Source organism: Pan troglodytes, chromosome 1 (assembly GCF_028858775.2).
Source record: "Pan troglodytes isolate AG18354 chromosome 1, NHGRI_mPanTro3-v2.0_pri, whole genome shotgun sequence".
Taxonomy (NCBI): Eukaryota; Metazoa; Chordata; class Mammalia; order Primates; family Hominidae; genus Pan; species Pan troglodytes.
This window is the reverse complement of record NC_072398.2, coordinates 35,078,926-35,095,000: the sequence shown is the minus strand read 5'-3', so window position 1 is coordinate 35,095,000 and position 16,075 is coordinate 35,078,926. Positions and strand designations below refer to the sequence as shown.

General features: G+C 42.2%; 1 protein-coding gene across 6 annotated transcripts in view; it reads left to right on the top strand.

Annotated features, from left to right (window-relative positions):
* PROX1 (prospero homeobox 1) overlaps positions 1–16,075 on the top strand; it is a 52,810-nt gene that overhangs the window by 23,112 nt on the left and 13,623 nt on the right. For 5 of the 6 annotated variants that reach the window (XM_063792135.1, XM_063792117.1, XM_063792123.1 and 2 more), the window contains one exon: positions 24–218. The exons of the other annotated variant lie outside the window; for it this stretch is intronic. In XM_063792135.1, the coding sequence (XP_063648205.1) occupies positions 24–218 (195 nt within the window). The remainder of the gene's footprint in view (positions 1–23; positions 219–16,075) is intronic. 6 annotated transcript variants of the gene reach the window in all.

Sequence of the window (16,075 nt, the reverse complement as noted above, 5' to 3'; positions counted from 1 at the left end):
TTTTCAACATTTAAATTTAACAGTTCAACAGATGCATTACCTCTCAGCTCATCAAGTGGTTTAGCAATTTCCGTGAGTTTTACTACATTCAGATGGAGAAGTACGCACGTCAAGCCATCAACGATGGGGTCACCAGTACTGAAGAGCTGTCTATAACCAGAGACTGTGAGCTGTACAGGGCTCTGAACATGCACTACAATAAAGCAAATGACTTTGAGGTAGGAACTAATCTTTATTTTTTGGTCATCACCCTTTTCCTTTTTTAAAAAATTTATTTTCTTTAGAAATGTACCCAAATCTGTTTTTGTGTTGGTTTCGCATACAAGCATCCCCCAATAGAGTAACAGGTAGAGCTGTGATGAGGAGCTTCCATAGTCCCCATTGGAATCATGAGGCTCTGACCCACTGCCATTTTTTCCCCATTCCCTGGCTTTTCAGCTTGTGTGGAAGACTCATTTGGCCACAGAAAAGGGAACTGTAGAATCCAAAGAAAAATGGCAGCAAGCAGCAAAGACAGAGTGATTCATTTTCCAAGGAAGAGGTCCCTACTCCAATAGACCTTTTACATATTTAGGTTCTGAGAGGTCAATGAGCTGATACATGCTATGTGCAATGGTAGCTACCAATGTTATTTTCTTAAAAAGTCTAGAAACATTGATGGGGGAGTGATTCCGTGGTTTCTGACTTTGACATTTAGTCCCTTTGTGGAGGAAATGGTATGATAATTTACTAAGTACATAGCATAAGAGATCCATTGACATCTTTTTTTGGGATTTTGTTTCTGTTTTTGTTCTTTTTGGAGGAGAGACTCGTGTGTTTTGCCTAAGTGTACCTTCACAAGCATGCTGCTCTTTGTACAAACACTCTCATACACACTTATATGTATCTGTGACGTGTATATTCTAGATCCACACAAAGCAGCATAGAGAATTCCCAGAAAGCAATATCCATGCAACAATGAAAGATGTGTGGCTATGAGTAAGGCATTTCTTTATGGGCTAATGTGGTGCCTCAGCAAACAGTTTTCATCACAACGTGATGACTCTCTGTGAGACAACACTAGCAAATCTCCCAGTACTCACAAAGGCATTTTGCTGAGCCCTGCTGGCTGAGGCAACAGTAGTTGGAGGTGGGAACATGGCAAGAATTCTGCAGGCTGAACTCCCTGATGATGAGATCAGACAGGCTGTGGCTTGACAAAGTTGGTCCATTTCTTGTATTATCTTGGCTAGATGCTGTGCCATCTTGAGGGTAGGAATTTTTTCTCCAACATCTGTGTGCACTTGGACCTTATGTTAATATTCTTGCTTTCTTCTTGTAGATAGGTATCCAGGAATACCCAGGAAGTTCCAAATTTCAAAGGAAAGAGGACACCTTGGCCTCACTCTGTCAATTAAGGGGTCTGACCCCTAGTACTCTTCCTGCTTGCCCCCCCCCTTTTTTTCAGCTCTTGTCCCTACAGTTCTTGGCAATGCAGACCAGTTATAGTGGCTTATAAAGAATTGAATATGGAAGCTCAGCAATGGGGAAGTCATAGTTTTTCTTTGAAAGTTTGAGTAGCTATAGTGTAAGCTACCTATTTGTCTTTGCTCTCTAAGACTAATATATTTTTTGCCAAATGTGTGATAAATGAAGTTTGGGTGGTGTGTGTGTGTGTGTGTGTGTGTGTGTTTGCTAAATACATTAAAAGTGAGAATTCTTTGTGTACTGCTCCACTATTTTAAAATCTGTTTTTAAAGTCTCAGTTGTAACAGAGCACTGGCTCACTATAATGACAGAGCACTAGCAGGTTTCTTCTAAAGCTGAAGAATATGATTATGGCTAACCATTTTAAAGAAATCTCATTAAGAGCATCTTTTCTCCCCTACCCTTCTGCTAAGCCTGTTGCCCTAAACCTTAAGCTAAGAGACTTCTGTGTGCTAGTGAATTATTTACATTACATGATGACATAAGTATCTGTTTGGCAGCATACATCAAGCTTCATGAAAGAATTGCCCAAGATTCATGAGATGACTTCTGCATTTTTGCTATATAAAATACCCAAGAGGACAAGTCCTTAAAGTGCGCACGAGGGTTTTCGGGGTTGCTTAAACCTTACCTGGTTGGAATTTAATCCACTACCCACAGGCCAGGGGCCAAAATGACACAAACAGGGGACGGCTGGCATCAGGAGGTACCCGACAAGCTGCTCCATTTAGCATCATCTAAATCCTCTTTAATATGATTAACATCTAATATTTCTCTCTTTGTGAATCATATCCACTTCCAGCCAGGCCACCTCTCCTTTATCTGCAGTGTCTATTTTAAGACTGCTTCACTGCAAGGAGTATGGGGCCCGGGCAGGAATTTTGTCACTTCTCATGTGACTTCGGACAGTTATTGGACTATTCTGGATCTGATTCCTCCTTCAGTGAAAAGAAGGGAAGAAAGCAGGACCATGCAGTGTGTCCTGCCCCCTCTACTCACACACTTACACATCCATATGCACACACGCGTACCGACCACCACACATAATCCTAATATCACGAAATCGTTTTTCTTTTAGCCTCTCGGTCTGGCTCATTTACTGACAAAAGTTTCAGATAAGGTGAGCCCTTCTTTTCCGTGCCTTTGTGCATGGAGGTCACTGCTTAAGTGAGATGCTTAAAAAGCCACCGTTCTTATCGTGGTAGCTTTGCTAGTGTGGGCCGTGGCTGAGAGCCAAAAGTAGATCCGGCACCTTCAGCTGAATACCTCCACTGATACTGTGTGCACGGCTTTACTTTTATATTTAAGTTTCTCCTCTTAAGGTCAAGTAAAATGAACCTATAGTTTAAGTATTAGCAAGTGAAGAGGATGGCAAAATGGAGAACTGTGCTACAAACAGAGCTAAAACATGGTAGAGGGACTTTGAAGCTACGTCTACACGGTGCCCCAAGATCCAGTCGATTCCAAGGAATCGTGTCACCCAGCTTAGTAGGAGCTGGTCAAACAATAAAATGTCTTATTGACTGCATTCCCAGACTTCTCAATCAATTGTTGGGAACAATAATAAAATAGCTAACATTTATTGACTGTTTACTAATGTCCTAGGCACTCTTCTAAGTGTTTTACCAAAATAGGGCTTATTTAATGTGGGTAATAATAATGACAGTGATACCAATATAATAACAAGAAAAACTTCAGTTTGACCAAAGCTTTACTATTCTTCAAGTTATTCTAACTGGGCAGAGGCAGATCGAGCCAGGGAGACAGAAGGAGGTTTGACGTCTCTTCACTACTACTTTATTCCTTCTTTCTCTTCTCTACCCCTTGTCTTCTCTCAGCCTTCTACTCCCATCTCTGCCTCTGTCATAAGCTTGCTAGTGGCACCTTTGTCACTGCTTAGCACCACCCCCGTCCAGCCCCTACTGCTGATGGCTGTCAAGGCTAGAGAGGCTGCTGACCCCTGGCCTACAGGAAAATAAAGCAGATGGGGAAGGTTTATCAGCAGCAAAGAGGGAGTGGCTTGCCTGCTCTCCTCTCCTAGACCCTGCATTTCCTGGCCTTTATGAGTCAGGACCTTCTAAGTGGCAGTAGAGCTTGTTCTGCCTTTTGTATCAGTTTACACAATTGCCAGAATTCTTGGCACGGTGTGCAGACTTAGGGTGGTGAGCGTTTGAGAAGACCCAAGGGATGTGGAAGAAGACACCCAAGGGGAAAAATACGAAATACACTTTTAGTTTGTGCTAAAGGGCAGAAGCTTGGCCATATCACACCGGGTGGGGTGTCTTGCTTCTGTGCGTGAGTGTGTGAGGCACGCAGGAGAGGGGTGTGTAATTATGGGCTGTATCCTTCATTTCTGCTCCTCACATTTAATGAGATTGGCAACAATAAATTTGTCTTTCCAGGTGTGATGGTATATATTTCTATGCTTCATTCTCACTTCACTTTGAAGGGCTTCCAAAAAAAATTTTATGGGCAGAAAGAGCAAGTTTGGGATTCCTTCCCAGTTTTTAAATCATACTGATACTTGTGACTTTAGGGGCGTATGAGTTGGATTTTATCGCTTTTGTTGTTTTCCTCACAACTGTGGCAGGAAAAGATGACGATCTCTGTCAGTTTCTGAGGCTGGTTTACCTGTTTTGCAAAGAGCTCCACCGAGACAACTAACTTGTGTAACTCACAAAGGTTAATTGCACAACGCAAGGAGCCAAAAGACATAGCAGCTATATGTGCAGCTGCGAAAGGCAGAATCATCCAAAGGTTGGAGGGTTTGTTACCGCCTGAGTGTAGGTTGAGAAAAGAATGTGCCAGATTCCTTCATCCAGTCACATTGAGCTCTCTTTCTCATTCCAGGGTACCGGGAGGTAGTGTTTCCCACGCCATGGTAAGCCACGCATCCCTCCTGGGCCCCTCAGTGGCTAGTCATTCACCTGTAGGCAGGGTCTAAGTTTCCAGTAAGAATGACAAATCTCCCTTATCCTCGCTAAAGGCCCAGGTTTGGGGATGGAAGGCTTCAAAATAAATTGAATAGGGAACTTGATTCACTCATTAGTAGTGGCCTTATGAATGCCATTTTCTAAGGTACTAATACCTCACTGGGCAGATGCCCCATCTTAGAGACTGTGGGTATGACATTTTTCTGGGTGACACATGACAGGGAAGAAGAGTACTTCCGCACACCTTTGAATGTGTTTTCTTACTTTCCTCTTGGAAATAGAAAATAAAAAACAACACCCCACCCCACCCCCAACACACACACACACTAATACATACACACTTGCTGAATATGTTCTCTACCCCATACCTACCCTTTTCTTAACCTACTCCCACTTTCAATAGAACCCACATTTCAGAAGATTTAATATATTTGGAAGACTTTTATTCGCATTGTCATCTCTTTAAAGAAAAATGAGGACAGGTGGATTTAGGAAGCGCTTCCCTCTGCTCCAAATAGATCCTTAAATATGAGTGATCGTTTAGAAAACTGGCACATGAGTGAGAGCCTTTCACTGCTGTTGCAGTCTTTTGGCCTCAAAGCTGCTGAGCCATTTAAATAATCGCATAACACCCTCTTGGTGGGTGGCGAGGAGGAAAAGAAACCCTTACCATTTCTTCCCTTGCCAGTCCCACCGTTGACAAGCCAAATTGATCTTTTAAGAGACCAAATGAATGTTCTCTAAATATATATACACACATGGCTGCCTGGAAACGTATTCCTTCCACAGAATGATTGCCTGAAATTTGAAGGAGAGTGCAGTAAAGACACCAGGTTGGAAGTGGGGTTGAAGGGCTAGGGGGTGGAGTGGAGGTAGAATTCTATGCGTGCATGAGGCTTCACTTTTGTACCACTGTCCTTTTGGGATTCAAGGTGTTCATCAGTATAATGAAGCGGGCCCATTGATTTATCATCTATTTGGTAATGTCATTGCATTTTTAGCTCCCTGTGTCTTTTTTGTCATTGGGTTACATTCAAGCACAGTAAGATCAACTTTAAAACCTCCTTACTCAACAGCTTTATTAGTTATAGCATTCCATGACCTTTCTCAACATTCTTAAAGAAAAAGATACAGTGTAATGTCGCTTTACTTTGCTTATTGTCCTTTGTTGGGGTGAACAAAGCATTTTCTACAGTGGCTATATCACATAATTATACAGCTTTCAATAGCAGTGTCTTGGCACATATCAAAGTTCAGAGGAGCCTTTAGAAAAAAAAAAGATGTTTTGTGGCAGCCTAGGGAGGGTCTCATCTTTCCTTCAGAAAATAGTTCAAGGCTCTTCTGTCAAGCTTCCCTACTTAGAGCTTTTTCTCCTCCTGCTTCATAAAGTTTAAAGGGGATTCAGTGGAGTTCTATGATCTATTTCCTTTGAAAGATTGTTCCTCGGCACAGAGAGGCCCTTTGACTTCAAGAGTTCACAGATTCATGTCTTTAGGTATCATATGTCTGACCTTATCAGTTACTCCATTTAATGTAGGAGAAAAAGTCTCAACTCTTTGTGTTTGTCTGTTTTGCCTCTGTGAAATGATTTGGTGAAAAGACCATCCTTTTTAACACACCACTGAGAGGCCGTTTCTGACTGTAACCTACCCTGTGGCTTTTCTCTCTTTAAAAAAAAAAAAATCGTCCTTGTGTTTTGTGTATGGATGAGTTCACAGTGAGAATAGAATTATACAAGGGCAGGCGCACACACAAAAAAATCTTTGCTTTCCTCCCTCACCTCCCGCACCCCCCCACAAATGATCTATTGGCTCTCTCGGCTGCTGTACCCCAACAGGCGAAGCCATTTAGCAAACACAGAGGTAGCGGCTGTGGTGCTGGGACAGTGGTGGGTTTTCCCTTGCTTCGACCTACCCCTAAGGCCTTCATAATTAATTGTCCTTCAGCGATGAGGAAAGTTCAGAAACAGTGTGTGGAGTGATGCCTATTGTCTGATATTCAGTTCTCCTTGCCTTGGTTCTTTTTCTTCATCCCACAAAGGGTTATCAATGGGAGAAAGAGAGCAAGTTCTCTTCTGAGAGCTGCTGGTGGTGGCTGTAGCTTTCAGTGGGATGTTATCATTGTGTTCAGCCCATCCTGGATTAAATGTCTGAAGAAGTTCTAACAACCTTTTGAAAGACAGCCTGTTTATTTCGCCTAGATGAAACAAATTCATTTAGCAAACCAAAGCTTGTCCGAAGTTGGCCACCCCTTTTCACATGGCAGATAACATTATAGATCAAATTTCTTCATTTTCCCCCCCGCAGGATGTTATTTAACTTGAACTGTTTGGTTCTTTGTCAGTCACAGGGCAGAAATTTTAATGACTATTCACTCACTGCTCTTAAATACATCAATATTAATTTGCAATAATACATTTTTTGCTAACATCCTTTTTGATGAAGCATAGACGTTTAATACTTGAAAGCAGATAATTAGTTTAAAAATATTGTTTCTCCATCAATGACTGCCTTCAGCCAATCTTCAATTCTATCTTGTAAGACGTTGTGAAACAAATGCATTTTGTCTTCCTGCACCCCCCAATTTTTGGCTGAGATACAAAATAAAGATGCAGTGTGGAGAGAGCTATTTGAGAAGGGTAGGAAAAAGAGAACCGTCTATTAATGATCATTATACTACTGTTCCTGTTAAATAGGGTGAAGCCAAGAAAAACAAATATAATCGTTCTTCCGAGGAGCAGTTGAACTAGTAAATCACAGAGGTTTAAAATAACTACATTGTAGTGTTCATGACAACTTCAAGGCTGAAGGGAACCATATTTAAAGGCAATCTGTGTGTCTCCTATAGCAGTTTCTTTTGGAGGAAGAGACCGACAGGATGGCCAGAATCGATTCTGCCCCCTTTGCTCTTTGAAAACAATTTCACAACAGACCTTTTGGTATTTAAAGAGAACCTGTATATGGAAGTTGACACAACTAATATAGTCATACCAAAAAGGGGGTCATAAAAAATTAAAGTTCTTCTTATGAATCTTTCATGAGAAGCAATGAAAAGGGACACTAGTGTAGCCAAGTTCTTTGTGCTACAAGCTCTTCTTCCGGGCTCTGAGCTATTGTTCTTTCAGCTCCTCAAACAGACTTTCACTTTCAAACTGACAAAAGTCACTTAAAAGCCAGACAGCTGTACTAACACACCCACCTTACTGAGCAAGAGCCACTGGCAGGTGACAAGGCCTGCTGAGAGACCTTGTTGAAAATGAGCAGGGGTGACTTTCTCGTGCCTTAACGTTGCTTTTGCACTCACTTTGAGATGGCCCATTGACTGCTCTTTTGTGCCCCCCCCACCCCAAAACAGGCTCCCCAAAATATGTTGTGCATTTTCTTTGCAGTGTGCAACATTGACATCCGTGATCATATTTCTGCCTTACACTTGTGTAGCCACGGGTTCTTGGAAGTTTGTGCCCTTCTAGCAGAAGACAGGGAGTTTGACTCACAAAACTCCTGCTGCCTCTTTTCCTTTTGCCCCTCCATTCAGTTCAAACCTCACTTAAGCTTTTCAGATTTCTGTTGCCTCACTAGGGTTGGACAGAAAACACCCACCAAAGATGGGTGCAAACCTCACCTTCGGATTTAAGATCTAGGCAGAGATCGTTAGGTGGGTAGTCCTGCCTGCATCCCGACCCTCAGGGCAGCAGCCGTCGTGGGCCATGGGAGGCCTCCCTGTGTGCGCATTACAGGCCTCCCCTCCCCTGTCACCTTGTGTACAGTCTGGTCTGTGACACTGATGGTGATTATGTCATTATTTTGCTCTGGGGGCCCTGGCACATCTGCAGAGCCCAAGCACATCTTCTTTGTTGCGTTGGCAAATGTCCCACGCCGCAAATGCTTCATTAGCCCTGCTGCCGGCCTCCTTGCCAGACGCCTGTGCCCAAATCCCGGCTTCTTTTTGCTCCGTTCTTTTGTGTAGCTGATGATCATGTATTCATCTTCCTGGTTCTTCCCCATTTTCCTCGACTTCTGAACTCCAGATGTCCCAGTTTTCTTGCCCAAATCACTCCGAAGTCTACAATGCGAAATGAAGTGACTCTTTACCCTTGAATCCTTCCCCACTCCTGACCACCTTTCCTACTTTTTTTCCCCCAAATGAATAGTGACTTTGAATAGCTCCCCACCATGAAGACTAACGTTTTCAAACTTGCAATTTGAAAAGACACCAAGTGATTGCTTCCAGTTTATGATGAGAGACAGGGTTAGAATGAGTTTGGCGTTATTAGATATTGCTTATTATCTGTGTGCCTTCCTCCTCCGTCCCCACTCTGCCCCCCTCACTATTTCCTTGGATCCTTTATTTGCATCTGTGCATTGCCACATTTTACCAATTTTCTGAAAGCACTTTGAAATGTGAGTACAGAAAATACTCTTCATGCCTCGCTGTGCATGTTACAGTCTTCTGAAGGTTCCTTTCTCTAAGTGAATCTTCATCTCCACTCTACCCTCTCCCAAAACCACTGCCCCCTCCTTCTGCCCCAGCCCTCAACAATGACCTACTATTAGATACTTAGAGTGATTAACACTTGGCTGTTTTGGAAACAGCTAAAACATTTCTCTCTCTAAAGTTTTATTCTGTATATCTAACAGAGCCACAGCTTTTGTGAAGGTGTACTGGTTTCTACATTAGCTGCAGTAAATTTTAGAGCTTAATATCTTGGGCTGTGATGGATACTACATAATTGGTATGTTTAATTTTCCCTTAAATTTGAATTAATTGATCTGTGTTAGCATATTATGAGCAGCTTTTCCAATAGAGTTTAACTAGTTTTTAAATTCTCTAACTACTGCAACATAAAATGATTTAAATGTCTCCATCTTTGAGCAAACCATAAGATTTTAGTTTTCAGGTGTAGTTAAAGGAGTTAAGTGTATATTTTATGGAAATCATGGTTAGATCACTGCCATGAATTGTAATTTGAAATTCAAGACAAAGACTCTGTTAAGGGTTAAAGAAAACTTCCTCAGAGGAATGAGTTGCCACATTGTACCGGGATGCTGAGATTTTCAAATACCTATCAAAGAGGGGCACAAGAATATGCATGTTGCAAATATTAGGACCAATGTAGCCAGCAAGGTGAGAAGAGAGGTGGTCAGATCAGGCGGATGGGCTCCCCAACCCATTGTCAGCCCTGTGCAGGGAGCATATTGGGAGAGGCTGGTACCTGTCATTGAATCATTTTTCAAAAGGCTCGAGATGTATCCAAAATATTCCTAACCTCCCAGTTGCCCACCATTATGGTTTTATCACCCATGAGTTTTACTTAAACCTTTTTTAAACTTAATCTCATTGTCAGAATATACCACTCCTTAAGATAATAATTCTCTAAGTGTATTACCTGCTGGGAAAATACTATCTTCTTTTTATGGCTCTAAAAGTGATTCCCCTAGAACTCCACAGGGATAGCCCTTGTTATAATATCCTGGGATTTGTGAACAGGGTTGTGTCCATATTCTCCATTTCCTTTCTGATTTTATAGACTTTGATCATTACTCCCTCTTAATCTTCATCTCTCCAGATTAAGGAGCTCTAATCCTTTTTAAAAGCCTAATCTCATACAGTAAGTGGGCTGCCCTGGATCATTTTAGCTGCCCTGCTGTAATGCGCTTCCAGCCTGACTGTGTTTTTCTGAGGGACAGTTACAGTTACTAACTCACACGGCAGAACTCCAGGTGTGGGCAGTCATGCCACGGTTTGGTGATGGTGCCTTGTGCACACCCAGTGGGACTTTTTTGATTACCCCAAAAGTTTATCCTCAGAAGCTGGAATTCTTGAGTTGGATCTCAGTAGTGCTTATTGGTTAAAATGATCCTATGAGACCAGCTGATCAGACTCTTGGCAAGTACTCTGGCAAATATGATTGTGTCTATAGGACATACCCAGCCAAATAGAAAATAGGCAGATCCCCCCTGCCCTCCAGATGTTTTCAGTGTTCTTGTAGATCAAGCATTGGGGTATTTGACATCATGAGGAGATAGCCTTAGTCTTGAACTTGAGTCTATAATAATGACAGCTCCGGGGGAAAGCTCCAGTTTCTGCTTTATTTGATGTTATTCTCAGGCAGGCAATGAAATGTTCACCTGCAAGTAGTCAATATTTTATATAAAAGCATCCCCTTGAAATCTTACAAAGAAAATGCTTTGGGGAGTCTTTCCACTGTCAGTGGTCCTGGATCAATACCGATGTAGAACTTACAGCATGGACTCTCCAGCCAGGCCCTGGGATCAAATCCCAGCTCTGCTGCTTTCTAGCAGTGAAACCCTGCCAAGTGTCTTACCCTGCCTGTACTTCAGTTTCCTTATCTGTAAAATAGGGGATGTAATAGTGACTACTTCACAGAGTGTTGTGAGAATTAAATGAATCTACACAATCGTATTAGCACAAAGTAAGTGCTGTATAAGCATTCACATTTATTCATTTGCAGAGCCAAGTAAATGTTACCTTGTGGCTGTGACATCTGTAGTCCAATTATTGCACCATTTCCTGCTGACCCTAAATAGGAAAGTAAACAAACGGGCAATGAGGGAGCTCTCATCAGAATTGGAACATATATTCAACGTAAAACTGGTTTTCACAAGAGCAAGTGTTCCTGCTCTGAATGTGGCTGAAAAGGTGACACTAGCCTGGAACAGCTCCGGGACTCTGGGGTCATCCGTTCCAGATGAGAAGGACACGATGAGATGCTGGGGGTGGTGGAAGGAGCACTGGCCTGGAGGGTCTGGCTCTGGCCATACCTGCCTCATTGTGGTCTACTGTGCTCACCTTTTGGAAAGTGATAAGATTAAATTCAAGAGTTTCATTCTAGCTCTGAAATTTTGTGACTCTAGAGTAGAGGGGCAGTTTCATTCTAGCTCTGAAATTTTGTGACTCTAGAATAGAGGGGCATTCTGCATTCTCTAAATAAAGTCTCTTTTGAGTCTTGGTCATGTTGCAAAGCTTTAAGCAGTGAGTATAGAGGCCCTGGGAATCCAGATGGCTTCCATGCGAGGCCCCTTCTACCCTGGTGACTCTGCTGCAGCTTAATTATCTCAGTCAAAATCTCCAGGGTGCCCATTTTCGTTTTCTCCCAAGGCCCTATTTGCAGATCTGAATCTCAACAGTGCCCTTGGAGACATGGCAATTCCCTTACTGGGATTATAGAGACTAATTTTTCAAATTCATACACAATTTATTGACTGAATTGGCACTATCATTAGACTTGCTGCTCACTTTATTTGTTGCCTTGGCCAGGGTGGCCAAACAATGAGGAAATTTGTCAGTGAAGCCCTCATGCCATTGGGTTTTCTCACACATTCCATGCAGGCCTCAACACAGACTATCAGCATTTATAATATGCATTAACCTCTATATAATGTACGTCTCCTCTCTTCCAGAGCAGAATTGGCTGTGTTTTTTTTTTATTCTTTTATTTTTTTATTTTTTTGAGACACAGAGTGTTGCACTGTTGCCTAAGCTGGAGTACAGTGGCATGATTTCAGCTCACCACAACCTCCACCTCTCGGGCTCCAGCGATTCTCCTGCCTCAGCCTCCCAAGTAGCTGGGATTACAGGTGTGCATCACCATGCCCAGCCAGAATTGGCAGTTTTAGATGATATAACTACCTTCCCTACTAAGCCTACTTGGTAGTGTTTGCAAAAGCAACACCACCCTTTTCTTTAAATATTCCCCAAATGATAGTAATATAGATCATGAAAGTCTTTTCCCTTGAGATTGTTTTGTATGTGTGAGAGTTTGTGGTTGGGAGGTATCGAGTCCTCATACAAGCCATTTGGATATGTATTCTTCATATTTCTTACGGCTATTGCACCTAAGTTCTGTTTTCTTAAGGCTACATTAACATTTTAAATTAGAATATGGTGCTAAAAGTGACTTTCAGTAAAAGGTAATGTATTCCCTGAGAGCAAGTAAATACTTGGGCAGGGAGGGATGGTTTGAGTAGAGGTGAAAACAGAGAAATGATGGGAAACTGACCGTATGTAGAAGAAGCTGAAAGGTCATGGTTTCAAGGCCACTGTGTTTCCTTTCATTTAGAGCATCCACTTTTAAAGATTTATCATTTTCAGTGACCTGAAGGGCGTACAAGATAATCTGTGTAGATACCTGAAACTGCCTTTCAACAAGGCCAATCCTAGGTATTGACAGCATCCTAGGTTGTCCCACCCTAAACATTACCTCAAGTCCCACTGGGTAGGAGTCTAGTGGACTTCCAAAAGCCCCCGAGTTCATTCTGCAATCTGCCTGCCTTTGCAATCTATTTACCTGTCTTGAAAAAGGGATTCCAAAGCCCTTCACAAGCTCTTAAGTAGCATTTGAAATACAGCCCATCCTTAGTTTTGCAAAGGGTGATTGCAGAGTAAAGACAAATAGAATTCCCTGGAAATACAGAACAGAATTTCTCTGACAGAACAAAGATCTTGCAGTCAAAACCAAAGGATGGGATTGAGGCCAATAATCCCCATCCTTTCCTAAAGCAACTCGGATATTATTTGGGGTGTCATAAGCTATTGCCAGCAGAGTGCCAGCATCCCCCATGAACTTGTGTTCTCTGAAGCTCTGTCTGATTTCCTACCATCTGTATCACAAGCGCTTTCTTTGGTGTTTACTATGAGCAATCCCTTTCTCATCGCAACCTGCCTGAACCCCACTTCCTAACAGCTTCTCCCTAGGCTCCTTACTCACATTGCTCCATCAATAGCAATACAGGGCACACAGACTAGTTTTAATATTAGCCTAGGCAAAGCTTAATTATGAAGGTAAAGCTGTGGCAGAAAACAATCACGTAATACATTCTCGAACGAAACAGGAGTAACTGTGGATTATCTGTGCCCCAGCTTCCCTTCATGCAATATTGGAGTGTTTGTGCTATGTTGTTTTTGGATAATGTCCCATCCAAGAATGGCACCAAGCTTGGCCCTGCTTCTTTTACCACCTCACCCAGTAATTGTAGCAAAAGTTAAACTTCAAGGGCTGTCAGCTTGTCTTGAACTCAGAAACCAATGGCACCAAATTTACGGGGCTGACTTAAAGGGGAATTTGTTAACATTACAAAGTGACTGGTGTATGATTGCAGGGCTTATTTTTCCACCTAAGTATTGAGCTGATTTGTCAGATGTGTCATGAAGCAGGGATACATTCCTCTGTTTAGCACATTTAAATATGTACTGGCAGGAAAGCTCCCAATTAAACGTTCCTAATCAGAGCAGGGTAAGACTGAAGTCTTCCTGGTCCTTGACCACCACGTGTGTGGTTTATTAATTCTGTTCCCATAGACATGGGCAGCCTTAACTCCATCGGGGGAATGGTGTGGCCTTACAGGTCGAATTCAAGTGAATCAATCAAACTATCCTCCAAGATAGTGCAGAATGAAAGACCATTAGGCCTCTAGAAAAGCTGTTAGCCCTCAAGTTTGGCTAAAAGCAGGGACTGGCAAAGTATGGCCTATGGGCAGAGCTGCCCCTCAATCTGTTTTTATGGCTTCAAGCTAAGAATGACTTAAATTTTTAAACAGTTGTAAAAAATAAGGATAATATCCAACCTAGACCAAATATGGCCCACAGAGCCTATGTATTTATTACCTGGCCCTTTACCGGCAAATTTTGCTGACCTCTGGCTAAAGGTTTTTTCTCTTTTGTGGGACATGAACTCTCTGAGATTCCTTCTAGTTCTGAAGTTCCAAAATTCTGTGATTCCTTTTTTTTTTTTTTTTTTTTTTTTTTTGAGATGGAGTCTCACTCTGTCATCCAGGCTGGAGTGCAGTGGCGTGATCTCGGCTCACTGCAACCTCCACCTCTTGGGTTCAAGCAATTCTCTGCCTCAGCCTCCTGAATAGCTGGGATTGCAGGCGCCAGCCACCACGCCTGGCTAATTTTTTTCTATTTCTAGTAGAGACGGGGTTTCACCATCTTGGCCAGGTTGGTATTGAACTCCTGACCTCGTGATTCACCCGCCTCAGCCTCCCAAAGTGCTGGGATTACAGGCATGAGCCACTGCACCCGGCCAATTCCATGATTCTTTGATGGAATAGTCTTGGTCCAGCTCTTACCTGAACAGCCTACCAGATGAGCAATTTCTGCACAGTGCTTCCAGTTGTTTTTAAGATCTTAAGAGTATCTGTGTAGTATCTCAGGGGGAGAGAAAGAGATATTAGGTTTTAGTTTTTGATGCTTTTTCCTTGATTTTGCTTGCATATTTGTTTGTTTGTTTAAACTTGGAATCACTTTTTAAGACCTATGCAGAGTTTGGGAGAGAAGGAAAATTTGCTTCATCGCGACCAATAATGTGACAATTATGTTTCCTAACACGTATAATACCAAGACTTCCATGTGTGAGCAAATAAACTAGCCACTTAAAGCATGTTCACTGACCAAATTTCAGCCCCATGAAATAATTTTGACAGTCTCTCATAGATATTTGTCATTCTGCTCCTAGCAAGCTAGTACTATCTTTTACTGGGGCTATGGAAGAGATGGTTTTACTTACCTTGATCTCTACATGCAGAATTGCCAATGGAATACTTACATAATTTAAAATGTACGCACAATTTATTAAATGTAGAATAGAAGATGTTAAGACATTCTTTTCTATTACCTGAAAGTCACAATTGTTCGAAATGCTCAAATCTAGCACATTGTTGATAATTATATAATATTTTAACAACACATATGTTATCAACATCATAATGTTGTAGAAATTTTATTGTGAATTTTGTATTTTCTAAATACTCTTAAAAGACAAAGACTCAAATTCAGGTAGAAAAACAAAGAAGATACTCAGGGTGTATCTCTGCCCTTCATTCATTGCTGTGGTCAGAGAAGTCTGTGTGAGGGGGTTGGCCAATAGCAGCCCCCCAGATCCCCACACTGCAGACCAAAATTCAGTTCCTGTGATGCTTTTCCATGGAGTTTCCCTGTCCATTCAAGGTAGATCCTTAACCTCCCTCCTTGGCAGTTTACATGTGACTGTTCATTCTTTTTATTACATTTCCTCCAGTGGGCCATTTTCACCACGTCATATCTGTTTGCTATCAGCATTTATAAGGGCTGGTGTGGCGTTGGAGGATGTCAAGTGGTCTGACTTGGAAGTGTACTGCCACAAACTCCATGTAGGTGACGGGAGGAGAGACCTGCTTTCCCATTGCCACCTTTTTGGATTATCCCTGCAACTCTTTCGGTCTGGCTGACAAAAACCTTGGGGCTATTGGGTGGCTCATCACTTCTGCTCCTTCTCTAGCCTTTCCCTGGGTTTGCTTCCCCCAACCCCCACACCCCCTCACACATTAACATGACATTGCCTGGTGAGCACAGAACGAGAGCAGCTTCCACCAGCTGAAACCTCTGATCTCAAACTCACTAGAGAGTTTGGCTTCGGGATTTTGGCAAGAAGGCCGATTGCCCATCAGGTCAGCATGAATAAAGATTTCTTTCTTCCCTTCTTTTTTAAAGTCAAGCATCAACCGAAACTGCTCCCAAAGCTCTGTCTCTCAAGACAATTTAACCCCTTTCACCTAAGTACATTTTCTATTTTGAATGCATGGTACTTTGTTTTATTCTTTTCCTGTGAGATGACCAAGAAATCTACTATATGTAAAATTTGAAAGCCAAATCAATTCTAAACCAGGCTTATCATT